The sequence below is a fragment of the Sturnus vulgaris genome, chromosome 13, assembly GCF_052056855.1.
Source record: "Sturnus vulgaris isolate bStuVul1 chromosome 13, bStuVul1.hap1, whole genome shotgun sequence".
In the NCBI taxonomy this organism is placed as follows: Eukaryota; Metazoa; Chordata; class Aves; order Passeriformes; family Sturnidae; genus Sturnus; species Sturnus vulgaris.
In genome coordinates this window covers 19,676,327-19,694,880 of record NC_142255.1, presented here as the reverse complement: position 1 = coordinate 19,694,880, position 18,554 = coordinate 19,676,327, and the positions used below count along the sequence as shown (strand labels likewise).

Sequence of the window (18,554 nt, the reverse complement as noted above, 5' to 3'; positions counted from 1 at the left end):
GGATGGATGGGATAATGGAATCCATGGGAAGGGATAATGGGAAGGAATAATGGGATGGGATAATGGGATATAATGGGATGGGATAATGGGATGGGATGGGATAATGGGATATAATGGGATGGGATAATGGGATGGATGGGATGGGATCCATGCAATGGGATGGGATGGGATGGGATCCATGGGATGGGATGATGGGATAATGGGATAATGGGATGGATGGGATAATGGAATCCATGGGAAGGGATAATGGGAAGGAATAATGGGATATAATGGGATGGGATAATGGGATGGGATGGGATAATGGGATATAATGGGATAATGGGATAATGGGATGGATGGGATGGGATCCATGGGATGGGATGGGATGGGATGGGATGGGATGATGGGATGATGGGATAATGGAATCCATGGGAAGGGATAATGGGAAGGAATAATGGGATGGCATAATGGGATATAATGGGATGGGATCCATGGGATGGGATGATGGGATGGATGGGATGTGATCCATGGGATGATGGGATGGATCCCATTGGGAATTGGGGGCTCCTTTTCCATGTGGAATTCCCATCCCGGCCCTCTCGGTGCAGCTGAAGTTCAAGGCACTGAAGCTCACCACGATCGCCGCGCTCCAGCGGCGCTTCCGGAGCCCCTTGGTTTTCCGGGAGGAGGATCCCAGCCGCCAGGTGAGCCCTGGGAATTCTGGGATCCTGCCACGCCCTCATCCCGCTGGGACAATCCCTGTGGATGGAGGGACCCAGGTGTGGAGGAATCTCGGCAGGGAAAACCCAGCCCAACCCTTGACCCCAAAGGAAGGGGGTGCTCAGAATTCCCGCAATCCCCTTTTCCCGACCCTTCCTGCCCGGAATCCGCGGTGTTTTCTCTCCCCCAGATCACGTTCGAGATCTCCAAGCCCGAGGAATCTCAGATTCCCATCTGGATCATCCTCGGGAGCACCTTTGGAGGTCTCCTGCTCCTGGCCCTGCTCGTCCTGGCGCTCTGGAAGGTGAGCTGAACATTCCGGGGCATTCCTGGAAATTCCCGTGCGTGGAGGAACCTTCCACCAAGAATCCTCAAAAACCTCCTCCAAAAAAAAAAAAAAAAAAAAAAAATCTCCTTTTCCATACAAATTACACCCAGGACCAACTTCCAGCTGATATCCCATTATAATCTCCTGGAATAACAACGGGATTTCGTTTCTTTTCCCTCTCCCCAGCTCGGATTTTTCAAGAGCGGGAGCCGGCGGCGAGCGGCGGAGCGGGAGCAGAATTCCCAAGGGATGGAGTGACCCCAGCCCCCTCCCAGCTCCGGAGATTTCCCGGGATCCCGAGGGATTTGGGGGCTGAGCTCGGCTTTGCAGCGGGATGAGAGAACTCCCCTTTGTGGGACAGCACTCAAAAAGCCATAAAAAAAAAAGAAAAAAACCAAAAAAACTCAAACCGACCAAAAATTCCCCAAAAAGTCTCCTCGGAGGAGCTTCCAACTGGGATTCCATAAAAATCCCCTCAAACCGACCAAAAATTCCCCAAAAATGTCTCCTCGGAGGAGCTTCCAACTGGGATTCCATAAAAATCCCCTCAAACCAACTGAAAATTCCCAAAAAATCTCCTCCTCGGAGGAGCTTCCAAATGGGATTCAATAAAAATCCCCTCCAACCAACTGAAAATTCCATTTAAAACACCTCAAATGAACCAAAAATTCCCCCCAAAAAATCTTGGATGTGCTTCCAACTGGGATTCCATCAAAATCCCTTCAGATCAACTGAAAATTCCATTAAAAACACCTCAAACCAACCGAAAATTCCCAAAAATGTCCTCATAGGAATTTCCACCTGGAATTCCATTAAAAACCCCTCAAAAATGATATTAAAATGATATTAAAATGATATTAAAATGATATTTAAAACACATCAAACCAACCGAAAATTCCCAAAAATCTCCTCGGAGGAGCTTCCAACTGGAATTCCATAAAAAAACACCTCAAAAATTATATTTAAATGATATTAAAATGACATTAAAATTATATTAAAAACACCTCAAACCAACCAAAAATTCCCAAAAATCTCCTCGGAGGAGCTTCCAACTGGGATTCCATAAAAACCACCCCAAATCAACCGAAAATTCCATTTAAAAAAAACTCAAACCAACCAAAAATTCCCAAAAATGTCCTCATAGGAATTTCCACCTGGAATTCCATAAAAAAAACCCTTAAAAATGATATTAAAATGATATTAAAATTATATTCAAAACACCTGAAACCAAGCAATAATTCCATTTAAAAAAAAACCCCAAACCAACCAAAATTTCCCCAAAATGTCCTCATAGGAATTTCCACCGGGAATTCCATAAAAAAAACCTCAAAAATTATATTAAAATGATATTAAAATTATATTAAACTGATATTAAAATGGTATTAAAATTATATTAAAATGATATTCAAAACACCTCAAACCAACCGAAAATTCCCAAAAATCTCCTCGGAGGAGCTTCCAACTGGAATTCCATTAAAAAAAACTCAAAAATGATATTAAAATGATATTAAAATGACATTAAAATTATATTTAAAACACATCAAACCAACCAAAAATTCCCAGAAATCTCCTCGGAGGAGCTTCCAACTGGGATTAAATAAAAACCACCTCAAACCAACCGAAAATTCCATTTAAAAAAAACCCCAAACCAACCAAAAATTCCCAAAAAATCTCCTGGGAGGAGTTTCCGACCGGGATTTCCCCAGGGTGGGAGCAGCGGGGACGAGGCGACAGCGACGTGAGGGGGCTGGAAAACTCCTTAAAATAAAAATATTAAAAATAATAATAAAATAATTATTAATAATAATAATCCTTCCCAAGCTCTGCTGGCCACGGTTCTCAAACTGCCCTGATTAAGTGGAGTAATTAAGTGGAGGCGTTAATTATTCTGATTGCACTGAATGGAATTCTCGTGATTTCAAGCACCTTAAAAAGCCCAAATCGCCAGCTGTACATAATTGTTATTAAAAAAGAAAAATAAAAATAAAAACAAGAATAAAAATACCAATAAAAATAAAAATGAAAATGAAAATACCAATAAAAATTAAAATTAAAATAAAAATTGAAATTAAAATTAAAATTAAAATTAAATAAAAATAAAAACAAAAATAAGAATAAAAATACCAATAAAAATGAAAATGAAAATGAAAATGAAAATACCAATAAAAATAAAAATTAAAATTAAATAAAAATAAAAACAAAAATAAGAATAAAAATACCAATAAAAATGAAAATGAAAATGAAAATGAAAATACCAATAAAAATAAAAATTAAAATTAAATAAAAATAAAAACAAAAATAAGAATAAAAATACCAATAAAAATGAAAATGAAAATGAAAATGAAAATACCAATAAAAATAAAAATGAAAATTAAAATGAAAATACCAATAAAAATAAAAATGAAAATTAAAATGAAAATACCAATAAAAATAAAAATAAAATAAAAATAATAATAATAATAAAAATAAAAATAAAAATAAAAATAAAAATAAAAATAAAAATAAGAAGGAATGGGGGGGGAAGAAATAAAAAATCCTGCCCCAAAGAAAAAAAAAAAAAATTAAAAAATTCAGAAGGAATCTTTAAAAATTTAATTTTTTTTTAAATAATTTGCGGATATTGGAGATCATTTTAAAAATTCGGAACTTTTATTTTTAAAAAAAAAGCGGATTTTTCGAAGCAGTTTGAGGAGTTTCGTGGCAGCAGAGCAGATTTGGGGAGCCCAGATGTGTCACAGCTGGACGGAACCGGTGCCATGGAAATCATGGAATTTTATTTTTTATTTTATTTTTTTTTTTTTTTTTTTGGGATTGGGTGGGGAAGGTGGGAACTCCCCCCACCCCCGGCATAGAGGAATTATTTATGGAAATCGGAATTTTTATGGAGAGCAGGGAAGAGAAAATTTCTGTGGATGAGGGAGGAGGTTCGGGAAATATTCCTGCTTTTTTTTGTTGTTGTTGTTGTTTTTTTTTTTTAAGGAATAAAAATATGATATTTTAAAAATTCCTGGTGTCTGTTCCATTCTTTTTTTTAATTTTATTTTTTTTTTTTTTTTCCGTGGATGTGAGGGATCTGGAGGGGAGGATGGAGTCCTGAATAGTAATAATTATTAATTATTAAATTAATAAATAATTATTAATACAGAAAAGTAATATTTTCTTATTTGGGATAAATTTATTTATAATATTTATAATATTGTAATATTTATAATAATTAAATAATTCATTATTCATGATATATAATAATCTATTATTTATAATAAATACCATAGAATATATTTTTATTAAATTATATATTATATATTATATATAATATATTCTATCTATATATTAAATATTAAATATCTAAATATTAAAATATACACCTAAAATATATATATATTAAATTATTTCTATTAATTTAGAATATCTATCTTTATTATATTTTAATTTTATTTATTATTTTAATGTATTAATATAATTGATTATTTTATTAGCGAATAAAATAAGAAATTATTTTAAATTACGATTTTATGAATACCTAAAATCCCGATATGATTTACAATCAGTAATTCCCACCCCGAAAAGATAAAAATATCAATATATAAAAATATATATAATATAAATATAAAAATATAAAATATAAAATTATATAATATGAAAATAGAAAATATATACACTAAAAATAAAAATATCTCTGTATAAAAATAAAAACACCTAAAAATAAAAATATCAACACCTAAAAATTAAAATATTTATATATAATATATGTATAGATGTTATAAATTTTCTATAAATAAAATAAAAATATATTTATGTATTTCTATTTCTATGTATATTTATAGAAGTACATTATATAATAATGGATTTGTATTTAAAATACTATTTGAAAAAATATATATAATTTATAGATGATGTAAAAAAATAAATATACACCTAAAATATATAAATATTAAAATATTAATCATAATTTAGAATATATATCTTTATATTTTAATTAATTTTATTTACTGTTTTAATTTATGAATATTTATTTTTTATCTATTTTTATATATATTTATATATTTATATTTTTATATATATTTATATTTTTATATATAAATATTTATATTTAATTTAGAAATTATTTTATTAATGGGACTAAAAATAAAAACATCTCTATATAAAAATATATGTAATAGAAATATTAAAATATAAAATATAAAAATATGAAATATATAATATATATAATATAAAAATAGAAAATATATAGAATATAAATATAACAGTATCTATACATAAAAATAAAAATACCTAAAAATAAAAATACCTAAAAATAAAAATATTTTTATATAATATATATAAAAATGTTTTACATTTTCTATAAATAAAATTAAAATATATTTTTATTTATGTATTTATATTTCTATGTATATTTCTATGTTCATTGGTATGTATTATATAATAATGTATTTATATTTAAAATTATAATAGATAAAATATATTTTCTATTATTTATTATATATTATTTATTATTTATTATATATAATATAAAATATATAATAGATAATAAATAATTATAATAAATAATATCTAATAGATAATAAATAACATAATAATATAAAATATATTATAGAATATATATTTTATATGTAGAATATATATTTTTAATATATTTTATGTATTTTCTATAATTATTTAATAATTTATTTATTATTTCTATTAATATCTAAAATGCAAGGTGGAATTTTTATTGCAGAAGTTTTGTCCTTCTTCACTTTCTTCCTCCAGAAAAACCCTCATTGTGTGAGCATTTATTGAGTTAAAAATAAAAATAATTTCGGTGGAATTTCTTAATTTGAACATTTGGCCTTAAAAGGCCTTGGAGAAAAAAAGAAAAAAAATTTCCATTTTTAGCCATGAAATTCACTGTGACATTGATAAAAACGAATAAATAGTAATAAAAAAATATCATCTCTGGTAAATTCCTAACCCTAACAAAAAAAAAAATTAAAAAAAAAAAAATAAAAATAAAAATAAAAATAAAAATAAAGATAAAAATAAATAAAAATAAATAAAAATAAAAATAAAAATTAAATTTAAAATTAAAATTAAAATTAAATTAAAAATAAAAATAAAAATAAAAATTAAAGAAAACCAATAAAATTAAACCTCAATAAAATAAAAATAAACCTCAATAAAATAAAAATAAACCACAGTAAAATAAAAATAAACCTCAATAAAATGAAAATAAAATAAACCTCAATATCCACAGGTGTTCCCTGTCCTTGGCCAAGGAATTCTGGTGTCGTGGGGGAGGTGCAGGGACAGAATTCCATGAGATTCACTGGGAAAAAAAAAAAAAAAAAAAAACCTGGAATAGCCCCTCCATGGCAAAGACCTTCCCAGGCCTGGAACTATCCTGGAATCAACTCTCAGGAATTTTTATTTATTTTATTTTAATTTTTATTTTTATTTTTATTTTTATTGGAATCTTGTCCTCAGGAAAACGACACCTCCCATCACCCCAGACTGCTCCAAGCTGGCCTTGGAAAATTCCAGGGATGTGGAAATCACGGCTCCTGTGCAGAACCTAAAGCTGATCCTAATCCTGATCCTAATCCTGATCCTAAAGCTGATCCTAAACCTGATCCTAAATCTCATCCTAAAACTGATCCTAAATCTGATCCTAATCCTGATCCTAAATCTCATCCTAATCCTGATCCTAAACCTGATCCTAAACCTGATCCTAAACCTGATCCTAATCCTGATCCTAAACCTGATCCTAAACCTGATCCTAAATCTGATCCTAAATCTGATCCTAAACCTGATCCTAATCCTGATCCTAAACCTGATCCTAAATCTCATCCTAAATCTGATCCTAAACCTGATCCTAAATCTCATCCTAAAACTGATCCTAAATCTGATCCTAAATCTGATCCTAAATCTGATCCTAATCCTGATCCTAAATCTCATCCTAAAACTGATCCTAAATCTGATCCTAAATCTGATCCTAATCCTGATCCTAAATCTCATCCTAAAACTGATCCTAAATCTGATCCTAAATCTCATCCTAAAACTGATCCTAAATCTCATCCTAATCCTGATCCTAAATCTCATCCTAATCCTGATCCTAAACCTGATCCTAATCCTGATCCTAATCCTGATCCTAAACCTGATCCTAAATCTGATCCTAAATCTGATCCTAATCCTGATCCTAAAGCTTGTAGGACACAACACCCAGTGCTCAGCCATGGAATCAATTCCCAGGAATTTTTATTGTCACTTTGGAATCTTGTCCTTAGGGAAATGACACGTTCTTTATCCCAGATAAATAAATAATAATAATAATAATAGTAATAATAGTAATAATAATAATAATAATAATAATAATAATAATAATAATAATTATTATTATTATTATTATTATTATTATTATTATTATTATTATTATTATTAATTATTAATTATTATTCCAGGGATGTGGAAGTCACAGCTTCTCTGGAGAACCTAAACCTCATCCTAAAGCTTTTCTCCTCTAGAGAATCTGATCCTAAAGCTGATCCTAAAGCTGATCCTAAAACTTTTCCCTCTAAGGATACAAAACCCAGTTCTCAGTCATGGAATCAACTCTCAGGAATTTTTATTGCTGGTTTGGAATCTTCTCCTCAGGGAAATGACACATTCTTTATCCCAGATAAATAATAATAATAATAATAATAATAATAATAATAATAATAATAATAATAATAATAATAATAATAATAATAATTCCAGGGATGTGGAGAATCTAAACCTGATCCTAAAGCTTTTCCCTCAAAGGACACAAAAAAAAAAATAAAAATAAAAATCAGGAATTCCGAGGTAATTCCACATTCAATGTTTATTTCTTTGTCATACAAATAGAAAGGTGTGCCCCAAATCTCGCCTCAAAGTTCTACCTGGATTGTTTTGTTTTTTTTAAAAAACAAAAACAAAAACAAAACAAAAACAAACCCCCCCCCCCCACGGAACATTCGTTCATCCTGACGGTTCCAAAGCTGCGTGGGAAAGGAGCAGAGGGTTCAGGAGCCTTGTCCCCAACAAGTGACATTTTTTCATTTTTTCATTTTTTCATTTTTCCTGCTGGAGCATCTGCCACTTCTCCCCAAAAAAATCCTCAAGCCACAACGTTCCTGCACAATCACTCGTTCATCAGCGAAGAGGTTGATGAGAGGAGAAATTATTTTATTTTTTTTTTAAGTTTTTTTTTTTTTTTTTTTGTAAAAATCAGTTTTACCAAGAGATTTTTTTTTTTTTTTATTATTTTTTCCCTACTGAAAGGAGTAAAAACCGTGAAAAATCCTCGAGATCAGGGAGGCACAGACTCCAACGTTTCTTGGAAAAGCCAGGTTCAAGGAAGACTCTCTTTGGTGGCAGACGGCTCCGTTAGGAAGATAACAGCATCTGGAATCCAAGAGTGCAGCTGGACAGACTTCCAGTCAAAAAAAAAAATTAAAAAAAAAAAAAATAATAATAATAATAATAATAAAGGTGCGTGTTCAGCGTAAGAAACAACAGGAAAAAAAAACAATACAAAAAAAAAAAAGCAAAAAAAAAAAGAAAAGCCAAGTTAAAAGCAGTTTGAAATGTTGGGACACACACAAACACAAATTCCCTACCCAGTTTCTAGGGATCCATGCATGATGTTGGGAATAGGAGCGACGGCGCTACGGAAAAAGAAACGATGATTCCGGTTATTCTGGAAGTTTGTTCGGGTTTTTGGGGTTTGGTTTTTTTTTTTTTTTTTTTTTTTTTTTTGGTCCATAGGTTATCCAATACTTACTGGAGCAGTGTCAATGGAGAGCTTGATAATGGAATTCAGCCCCTCGGAGCTGAAATCTCCACCTGCATTTCCTAACAGGGCATCCCTCACGTCCGCAGCTGGTGAATTTGGGAGTTTTGAAAACGACTTTTAAAACGTTACCAACATCTTCAGCACGGTGAGGTACGAGAGCAACTCACTGCTCTGGGTGGAGGAGGGGGGGGGGCATTCCCCTTTTAACCCCACCTACCACAGAATTCCCAATTTTTTTTTTCTTTTCCCACCTCACCGCGAGGAGTTCGAAATTCCCAATTTCGCGGATCGTTCGACGGGAGTTACCCGGGGGATTCTTTTGGTGACGTTTACAAAACCAAGAGCTAACGAAGGGATCCTTTTAATTTAAAAAAAAAAAAAAAAAAAGAAAGAAAAAAAAAAAAAATAGACCAAAATCTCAAACATCAGATTCGACTACAGGACAACAGCGTGGCTTCTCCTGCCCCCGCCCTCCGCCATCTCCACCCGAGAACCGAGGCCGCAGACGGAAATCCCAAAAAAAAAAAAAAAACCCAAAGGAATGGAGAAAAAAACAACTTCATGGCCAGGGGTGTATTTTGCTGTCTGGTGTCGTCCCGGGTTAGCACCACCACGAAAGGTTGGACACGGCCTAGTGGAACTGGACAAACTCCTCCAGAGTTCTGGGGATCTGGTTTTGGTAGCTGATGTTGTAGATCCGCACGGCGCGGGCGGCCAGGCACTTGAGACTCAGCTTCATTTGAGTTTTGAGGAGGATTTCAGACACCCCCGTGGTACTTTTATCCAGAGGGGTTTTCTTCTGCTTGTTGGTCATGTCCGTGTGCGCGCCCGCCTCCACCAGGCTGATGATGATGGAGTGCAACGTCAAGAAGTCGCTGATGGGCCGGTGGTACTGCACGATGATGTGCAGAGGGCTGTTGCCCTCGTTGTCCACGGCGTTGACGTCGGCTCCGCAGTCCAGCAGCAGCTTGGTGACCAGGGCGTTGGGGAAGCTGCACACGTCGTTGGTGTGGAAGTCGTCGACGGGCGTGCCGGAGTTGACGGCGTGGTGCAGCAGGCTGGAGCCGTCGCGCGTGCGCGGGTCCAGGTGGATCAGGTTGTAGATCTGCTTGTTGATGCGGGACTGCTCGTCGTCGCTGCACTGCGTCTTGGTGGAGATGCACACCAGGTAGAGGAAGGTGAAGATGTTGCACTCGTAGTTGTCCGTGGCCGTGTGGATGTCGGCGTCCGGCGTGGTTTTGATGCGCGCCATGCCCTGCTCGATCTCCAGCACGCTGCAGCGCAGCACGCTCTCGATGTCCTTGGCCTTCACGGGCTCGTTCAGGTGGATCATCTGGGAGAAGACCTGAGCGAACCTCAGCAGGTCCTTGTGGGTGTTCCTGTTGCCTTTCTGCCGCAGGTGCAGGGCGTGGAGCCACAGCTTGATGCACTGCTCGAACTCCATGTTGTCCGCGTAGACGGCGCCCCGGTAAATGATGGGGTGGGAGACGTCGATATTGTCCGAGCCCAGGATCCTCTCCCGCACTATGAGGCCTTCCATGTGAAGGGCATCCCTGTCCTGCCTAATGGACTCTAATTCCTGAGGGGTCCTGCATTCCGACCTGTTCCCGTAAGCTTCGATCTGGGGGAGCACCTCCTTCTCGATGACGTTCTCGCTGTCGCGGTACCTCTCCAGCATGGCTAAATATAAATAGTGGTAAGTCTTCAAAATGTCGTAGTTCTCCCTGTCGTTGGCGAACGAGGCCCCCAGCAGCTCCAGAGCTTCGATCCTGCTCCTCCTGTCGCAGTCGGCGTGGGCCAGCAGCAGCTCCACCACGTCGGCCTTGCAGCTCTCGGCGGCCACTTTGAGCGGCGTCATGCCGTGCCCGTTGACCATCATGGCCGCCTTCCACTTGACCAGCTCCCTGACGATCTCCAGGTGGCCGGCCTCGGCGGCGAAGTGCAGGGCGGTGGCCCCGCAGTGGGCCTTGGCGTTGGGGTCGGCGCGCTGCTCCAGCAGGTAGCGCACCACGTCCGTGTGGCCCTTGTAGGCCGCGATCATCAGGCACGTGTTGTCGTACTTGTTGGCGATGCTGATGTTGGCGTTGTTCTCCACCAGGTACTTGACGATGTCCAGGCGGCCGTCGAAGCAGGCCGCCCGCAGCGGCGTCGAGTTGGTCACCGTGGTGTGGTTGACGTTGGCGCCGTGGCTCACCAGCAGCTTGACCACCTCGAAGTGGCCGGCGCCGGCCGCGCACCACAGCGCGGTGGCCCCGTCGATGACGAAGCTGGGAAAGGGAAGGGACAGGGAAAATTAGGGCGATGCTCTTCCAAAAGTATCCCAAGCCCAGCCACCGACCTGGATTTCACAGCCAGCCCAGGCCTGTGGAATTCAAGGTTCAAGGGACGAGGCTGACGGAGAGCGCGGAGCTTTGGGAGTTGGGAGCTTCAAAAAAGGGGTTTGGCCACCTTGAAGATCCCACTTACAAACTCCAGCCTCGCTTCAGACACGGCTGGGAAGCAGAGTTCTAAAATTATCCCTTCGGTGCCACAAAGTGACGCGTTAAAGACCAAGAAAAAAAAACCTTCAAACGGATGTTTTGGCACACAAAAATAGCCCAGATTTAGACACCAGCAGCAGAACTGGCTTCCAAATTCCTGATCAATTCCCCCGTGCCCTCTCCCTGAGCTGCAGACCCCGTGCCCTGAACCAGCCCTGGTGACACCAATGGAACCTCGGGAAGAAAAGAAAACCTAAAAAAGCAGAAGTTGTGAGCTGGGCTGTCCCACAGATCTGGGTCACATGGTGGCCCTGCAGAAAACGGGGAAATGAGGGGACAGACCCTGCTTTTTGTGTTCATTCCCTTATCCCAGCACACAAAAGAAAGGATTTATCTTTCCCACTCCCTGTTTTTTTTTTTTGAAGGATTTAAATGAAGAAACAGGCAGGATTCACACACCCTTCAAGGCACGTCCCAAGCACACAGGAAGGACAAATATTTCCAAACAGCCTCATTCCCCAAAGTTTAAACATCGTAAGATCAGCTTATATTTCACTTTCACAGCGATTTTTAATCATTTGGTGAAGCCCTTGCAGCTCCACAGTAACTGTTTGTAAATCCAACACCTCCAGAGATCTGAGAGAATTCCCAGTGAGCTCCTGATTTTGTAAATAATGCCATAAAAATATTTCTGCAGCGAGGCAGGAGGAAAGTGAGGAGAGGGGGAATTTTTATGAGCACGATTTTTTATGATTTGCTGGTTCCAAGTGGAAAACCCAAAGGAGAGGAGCTGTTGAGCCACTTTATCTGAGGCACAACAATCCCTGGGGATCACGTGGGCTCTGCTCCTCTCTCTGCATCCATTGTGCCTCAGAAAAATTCCTCCTTCGATCTGTGCCAGGCACAGCCTCTGCAAAACACATCCCCAGCCCAGCCAGGCAAAAATCCAGCATGTGCTGTCTGTCAGGAGGCCCTTCCTCCAGGAATTCTCAAACTGCTTCTGATTGGGGGGGGAAAAAAAAAAACAAAAAAAAAAAAAAACCCAAACAAAACAAAAACAAAAAGAAAAAAAACCCACCAGAACAAAAAACAACAAAACCCACACAAAAAAACCCCACAAACAAACAAACAAACAAAAACCCAAACAAACAAACAAAAAAAAAAAAAAAAAAAACCACAACCCAAAAAATCCCCAAGCAACAACAACAAAAAAAACCAAAAACCCAGCTGGAAGGGAAAAGGAAGGAATAAAAATCAAACCACTCAGGGAAGTGAAAACTGAATGGTGTGAGAACCCTTCCCGATGGCACTGCCACCTGCAGTGGCAAAAATGTCCCAAAAAAGGCCACTCTGGCCCAGCAGAAATTCTAGGGTGGGAATATCATCCTGTCCACAGGTTCACATGGAGAATTCCCAAATGGAAAAGTGATTTTTGGCTCATAAAGCATCAGGTGGGATCTCCAAGAACACAGGAATTTTTATCAGAAAATCACCGAGTTGTGACCTCACCGTGGCCTCCAACACCCACAGGATGTTTAGTGGGGATGTCATGGATTCATTTCTAAAAACAGCAGAAAGGAGAGCCCTGGGCACTGCCAAGCTGGGAAAAGCAGAGAACAGATCCTCCTGGAAACTCTGCTGAGACCCACAGAGGGCAGGGAAGTGATCACAGAATAGCCTTGGAAGGGACCCACAAGGGCCATCAAATCCCAGAATAATCTGGGTCAAAAGGGACCCACAAGGGCCAACAAATTCCAGAATAATCTGGGTCAAAAGGGACCCACAAGGGCCATCAAATCCCAGAATAATCTGGGTCAAAAGGGACCCACAAGGGACAACAAATTCCAGAATAATCTGGGTCAAAAGGGACCCACAAGGGCCATCAAATCCCAGAATACTGAGCTGGACAGAGCCTACAAGGGCCACCAAGCCATGGAATATCCTGAGCTGGAAGGGACACACAAGCATCACCAATCACAGAATAATCTGGGCTGGGAAGGGCTCCCAAGGGCCACCAAGTCACAGAATAATCTGAGCTGCAAGAGGCCCACAGGACCAGTAAGGCACAGAATCACAGAGCAGCCTGGGGTGGAAGAGGTCCACAAGGACATCAAGTGACAGAATCCTGAGCTGGAAGAGCCCCATGAGAGTTCATCAAGTCAGGGAAGAGTCTGAATTGGAAAGAACCCACAAGCACCACCAAGTGACAGAGTATAGAGCTGGAAAAGGCCCCAAAAGCACCACCAAGTGACAGAATCCTGAGCTGGAAGGGGCCCACAAGGTCCACCAGGTCATGGAATAGTCTGAGGTGGAAGGGCCCACAAGGACATCAAGTGACAGAATACAGAGCTGGAAGGGCCCCATCAAGTCAGGGAAGAGTCTGAATTGGAAACAACCCACAAAGACCACCAAGTCACAGAATCCTGAGCTGGAAGAGATCCACAAGGTCCACCAGGTCATGGAATGAGCTGGGACCACAAGGACCATCAAGTCATGGGATAACCTGAGGTGGAAAGGCCCACAAGGACAACAAGTGACAGAATACAAAGCTGGAAGGGGCCCCAAAAGCACCAACAAGTGTCAGAATCCTGAGCTGGAAAAGGCCCCAAAAAGCACCACCAAGTGACAGAAGAACCCGAGCTGAAAAGAACCCACAAACCCCACGAAGTCACAGAACGCAGAGCACCACAAGGCCCATCAGGTCACGGAACACGGCGGGCAGCAGAGGCCTCCCGAGCCCCAGCAAACCCCAGCCCTGCCGGAGGCCCACAGGGCCTCGCTCAGCCCAGGCCGTGCCCGCCCCGCCGCGGCCGCACCCGGGGCTGTCCCGGCCGGGGCCTCACGTACCCGTCGAAGCGGACGGTGCCGGTCTGCTGCGTGTGGACGCGGTAATGCTCGAGCAGCAGCCGCACCACCTTGGCGTGCCCGTTGCGGGCGGCGATGATGAGCGGCGTGGAGCGCTGCCCGCCGTGCTGGCTCACGTAGCCCAGCAGGTACTTGATGTCGCTCTCGGAGCGGTTCAGCAGCAGCGCGGCCAAGGTGAGCACGCGGCCCTCGCTGGCCGCCTTGTACACGTACCCCGCCAACCCCTCCATGGCCGCCTCCGCCTCCGCGCGGCCCCGCCGCCCGCAACGGCCCCGCTCGGGCCGGCCCGGTTCTGCCCCGGCCCGCTCCGTCCTGGCGCGGCGCCCCGCGGGGCGCACATGCGGCCGCCCCGGGGCTGGCCGCCCCCCGGCTCCGGCCCCAGGCTCGCCGCCTCCCGGCCCCGGCCCCAGCCCCGGCCCCGGCGGGAGCGCAGCCGCCGCCCGGCAGCCAAGGCGCGGCCCCCCCGCCCCCCGCCCGCAGCGCGGGCCCGGCCGGCACCGCCGCGCTCCGCCCCGGAACCGCTCGGCAGCGCCCGCCCGCCGCGGCGGGGCCGGCCGGCAACAGCGGCCGAGCCGGGCCGTTCCGGGTGTAAACAACCCCCGGAGAGCACGGGCCGAGCCGGGCCGTTCCGGGGTGTAAACAACCCCCAAAGAGCGCGGGCCGAGCCGGGCCGTTCCGGGGTGTAAACAACCCCCGGAGAGCGCGGGCCGAGCCGGGCCGTTCCGGGGTGTAAACAACCCCGGACAGCGCGGGCCGAGCCGGGCCGTTCCCGGGTGTAAACAGCCCCAGACAGCGCGGGCCGAGCCGGGCCGTTCCGGGGTGTAAACAGCCCCAGACAGCGCGGGCCGAGCCGGGCCGTTCCGGGGTGTAAACAACCCCAGACAGCGCGGGCCGAGCCGGGCCGTTCCCGGGTGTAAACAACCCCAGACAGCGCGGGCCGAGCCGGGCCGTTCCCGGGTGTAAACAACCCCCGGAGAGCGCGGGCCGAGCCGGGTCGTTCCCGGGTGTAAACAACCCCAGAGAGTGCAGGCCAAGCTCTGCCGTTCCGAAATTTAAACAGCCTCCAGAGAGCGCAGGCCGAGCCAGGCTAGGCCATTTCGGGGTCTAAACAGCCCCCAGAGAGTGCAGGCCAAGCTCGGCCTTTCCAGGATGTAAACAGCCCCCACAGCATGCAGGCCGAGCCAGGCCAGGCCGTTCCAGGATCTCAAAGAATGAGGCTGGAAAAGCGCTCCGGAGCGTGCAGGCCAGGCCAGGCAGTTCCAGGATCCCAAACAGCTTCCCTGCAGGCCGAGCTCTGCCATTCCAGGATCCCAAACTGCCTCCACAGCCTGCAGGCCGAGCTCCAACATTCCACAATCCCAAAGAACAAGGCTGGAAAAACGCTGCAGAGCGAGGCCAAGGCAGTGATGCTTTCAGAGACCACCTAGAACAGGAGGCTTAAAGGACAACAGCGTTAAAGGAATAAAGTAGGGATTTATTAAAAAGGCCTTCAAAGGATTCACCTTGGGCAGTACAAGAGCCCTGCTGTGGCTCCACCCAAGATGGATCCGAGTCACAAGTTTTCACACTTTTATCAGTTTTGGTCCATTTCCATATTGTCCAATTCCAGCTCCAGGTTCTGCAGTCCCACCCTCCCAGATTTTCTCCTCAGTTCGCTGCTGTTTGCACTTTTTGGGCCTGAAGCTAGAACAGTGTCCTTGGTTCTGGGGGAAGGAAAAGGATTTTTTTAGTCCAACTAAACTGTGAGGAGAACTTGGTAATACTTAATATGAAGTTCAGAGTTATATGCCAATGCAGCACAGAGTCTGGAAAATATGAAAGCTAAAATTTAAGGCGTCAGCAGCACCACCAGGACACGGCCAAGCATGTCCCCAAAACACAATAACACAGAAACTGCTGGGCTGCACTGTCACCACCTCAGCTTTGAGTCATGGCCTCTCCCTTTATTCAAATAAAGTTCCAGGACTCCTCTGTCTCCTTTTTGGACATAAATCTCTGGTGTTTGTGGATTAATTTCCCTGACATCCCCAAGCAATAAAATGTAATAACACAGACACCTGCTAGGCCACACATGTGTCACCAGCTCAGCTTTAAATCCTCATTTCCACTGCACGATCACCGAGGTTGGAAAAGACCTCCGAGGTCACGGAGTCCCAGCTGTGCCTGATCCCCAGCACCACATCCAGCCCTTCCTTGGACACCTGCAGGGATGGAGACTCCAAACCTCCCTGGGCAGCTCCTGCCAAGGCCTGACCTCCCTTTCCGTGGAGAAATTCCTCCTGCTGTCCCACCTAAACCTCAACTGGTGCAGTTTAGGAAAATGTCTTCTAATCCTGGCCCTTGTTCCCTGGGAGCAGAGCCCGACCCTCCCTGGCTGCTCCCTCTTGTCAGGGGATTGTGAAGAGTGAGATTGGGTTGGGTTGGGTTGGGTTGGGTTGGGTTGGGTTGGGTTGGGCTGGAATTTGTTCAGTTGGATTGGGCTGGGCTGGGTTCGGCTGGACTGGGTCAGGCTGAGCAGGCTAGACTGGGTTTAGTTGGGATGGGTTGGTTGGGTTGGGTTCAGCTGGGCTGGGTTTGGCTCAATTTTGGGTTTTTTAAGTCAGAACCAGCAGCTCCCATCATTCCCCAGCACACGCAGGACCTTCACCCCTGGTTCTGGGGACATCGTCACACACCTGCCACCTCAGCCCCCTGCTGGGCCACCTCCCTGGTGACACGAGCCACCAGCAGTAAGGGGACACCACCCCGGGCCCCGTCTGCCACACCATTGTCCTGTGGGGGATCCGGTCTCAGCCCCATTAATTATGAATTCCGAGTTCTGCCACCGGAGCCGCGGCTCCCTGCGGGATGTGAATTATTCATGGAGCAGCAGCCGGAGCCTGGAGAGCCCAGGGGACACGAGGGGACACGAGGGGACACGAGGCAGGCCATGGCCAGCCCTGTTCAGAGCCATGTGCCCATGTCAGGCACAGGGTGACAAGCAGGGTCCTGGTAAGATTAAGTGGCTCCGTTATCTCGATGATCTCCTCCACTTTTCAGGGATATTTTTCCAGGTGTCCTGCTGGGGGAGCAGGGATGGCATGGGGAGGATCCCCTGCTCTTCACCAGGGACCAAAATCTCCCTTCTGCTGCTTCTGGGAGCAGAATTCCAGGCCAGAATTCCTCGGTGGACGGCTGTGCCACAGCTCCCAGGGATTGTCCCGTTACCATTCCGTGTCACACCTGCACATCCCAGGGAATGGGGACAGGCTGTGACACACAGAGTTCCCATCCCAGGAATGACGGAGCCTCCGTGCCCAAACCAAACCCTCCAGGAGGGTTTTGGTGCCTCCAGCTTTCCTCCCCGTGAGGCTGGTGAGGCCCTGGCTGTGGCTGCCACATCCCTGGATCCCAGTGCCAAGGTTGGACAGGGCTTGGAAAAACCTGGGATAATCATGGGACAATATCCCTGCCTGTAGCAGTTCCGATTTAGACCCAAAACTCCAAACCCCGAGTGTGAATTCATCCCCGAGGGCTGTGAATCCTTCCCTGCCTGATCCCATCCCGAGGGATTTATCCATCCAAAACCGAGAACAGAGAACAGAGCGGGGCATCCCCAACTCCCGGCTCAGCCCCGCTGTGCCGTGATCCAGGGAAATGGAAATTCGGGAAAAGCAGCAGCCAGACCCACGGGGAGCTCCAGCTCCTCATTCCCAATAAACCTCGGGCTCGCAGCGATGGATTTGCATGGAATTCCCTGGGTGTTCCCTGCCAGCCTCTCCCCGCTCCGATCCCAGCCGGGAGCATCCCAGTGTGCCCATCCCAGCCAGGAGCCCCTCAGCGCCCGGCACAGCGGGGGTTAACGGGGATCCCGCCGCTTTCCCGGTGTTTGGAGGAGCGGGGAGCGGAGCGGGGAACGGAGCTAAGCCCGGAGAGGGGCCGGAGCTAAGCTGAGCCTGGAGCGGTGCAGGGAGCGGAACCGGGAGTGGACCGGGGAGCGGAACCGGGAGCGGGGCCGGAGCTGAGCCGGGCCGGGAGCGGTGCAGGGAGCGGAACCGGGAGTGGACCGGGGAGCGGAACCGGGAATGGACCGGGGAGCGGAACAGGGAGCGGGGCCGAGCTGAGCCGGGCCGGGAGCGGGGCAGGGAGCGGAACCGGCGCTGAGCCGGGAGCAGAACCGGGAGCGGTTCAGGGAACGGGACTGGAGCTAAGCCCGGAGCGGGCCGGAGCTAAACCGGGCCGGGAGCGCTGCAGGGAGCGGATCCGGCACTGAGCCGGGAGCAGAACCGGGAGCGGTTCAGGGAGCGGGGCCGGAGCTGAGCCGGGCCGGGAGCGCTGCAGGGAGCGGAACCGAGAGCGGTTCAGGGAACGGGGCCGGAGCTGAGCCGGGCCGGGAGCGCTGCAGGGA

General features: G+C 44.6%; 2 protein-coding genes and 1 long non-coding RNA gene across 7 annotated transcripts in view; 1 reads left to right on the top strand and 2 right to left on the bottom strand.

Moving 5' to 3' along the window:
* The window catches only part of ITGA11 (integrin subunit alpha 11), a 44,480-nt gene extending 40,449 nt beyond the window's left edge, over nt 1-4,031 (top strand). The window contains exons 28-30 of one of the 2 annotated variants that reach the window (XM_014887869.2): nt 588-683; nt 890-1,003; nt 1,214-4,031. In XM_014887869.2, coding sequence (XP_014743355.2) covers nt 588-683; nt 890-1,003; nt 1,214-1,285 — 282 coding nt within the window. In that variant the 3' untranslated portion in view covers nt 1,286-4,031. Of the gene's footprint in view, nt 1-587; nt 1,004-1,213 lie in introns of both variants that reach the window. The other variant, XM_088172738.1, reaches the window with a different exon arrangement.
* A 3,819-nt stretch (nt 4,032-7,850) lies between these two features.
* Nucleotides 7,851-14,610, bottom strand: FEM1B (fem-1 homolog B). 4 transcript variants are annotated; one of them, XR_015806602.1, is made up of 4 exons: nt 14,150-14,610; nt 8,811-11,089; nt 8,647-8,694; nt 7,851-8,459 (listed from the first exon to the last, which is right to left on the bottom strand). XR_015806602.1 is itself a non-coding variant. In XM_014887858.2 (2 exons), exons 1-2 carry the CDS (start codon nt 14,395-14,397, stop codon nt 9,454-9,456), a joined length of 1,884 nt encoding a protein of 627 aa, XP_014743344.1. In that variant the 5' UTR covers nt 14,398-14,610; the 3' UTR covers nt 7,851-9,453. The 4 variants fall into 4 exon arrangements, 1 of the variants encoding a protein (XP_014743344.1); XR_015806601.1 differs by having other exon boundaries at nt 8,647-11,089; XR_015806600.1 differs by having other exon boundaries at nt 7,851-8,694.
* Nucleotides 14,611-15,620: 1,010 nt separating this feature from the next.
* LOC148222292 (uncharacterized) lies at nt 15,621-18,227 on the bottom strand. Its single transcript, XR_015806603.1, has 2 exons — nt 16,225-18,227; nt 15,621-15,870 (listed from the first exon to the last, which is right to left on the bottom strand). It is a non-coding gene; the product is annotated as an uncharacterized LOC148222292 (long non-coding RNA).
* Nucleotides 18,228-18,554: the final 327 nt, after the last annotated feature.

Bases quoted from the DNA above. Each gene is read 5' to 3' on its own strand.
- FEM1B (XM_014887858.2), bottom strand. From the start codon at position 14,397: ATGGAGGGGTTGGCGGGGTACGTGTACAAGGCGGCCAGCGAGGGCCGC. The intron at 11,090-14,149 runs GTACGTGAGGCC...TCCCTTTCCCAG, and splicing joins GGCACCGTCCGCTTCGACGG to CTTCGTCATCGACGGGGCCA.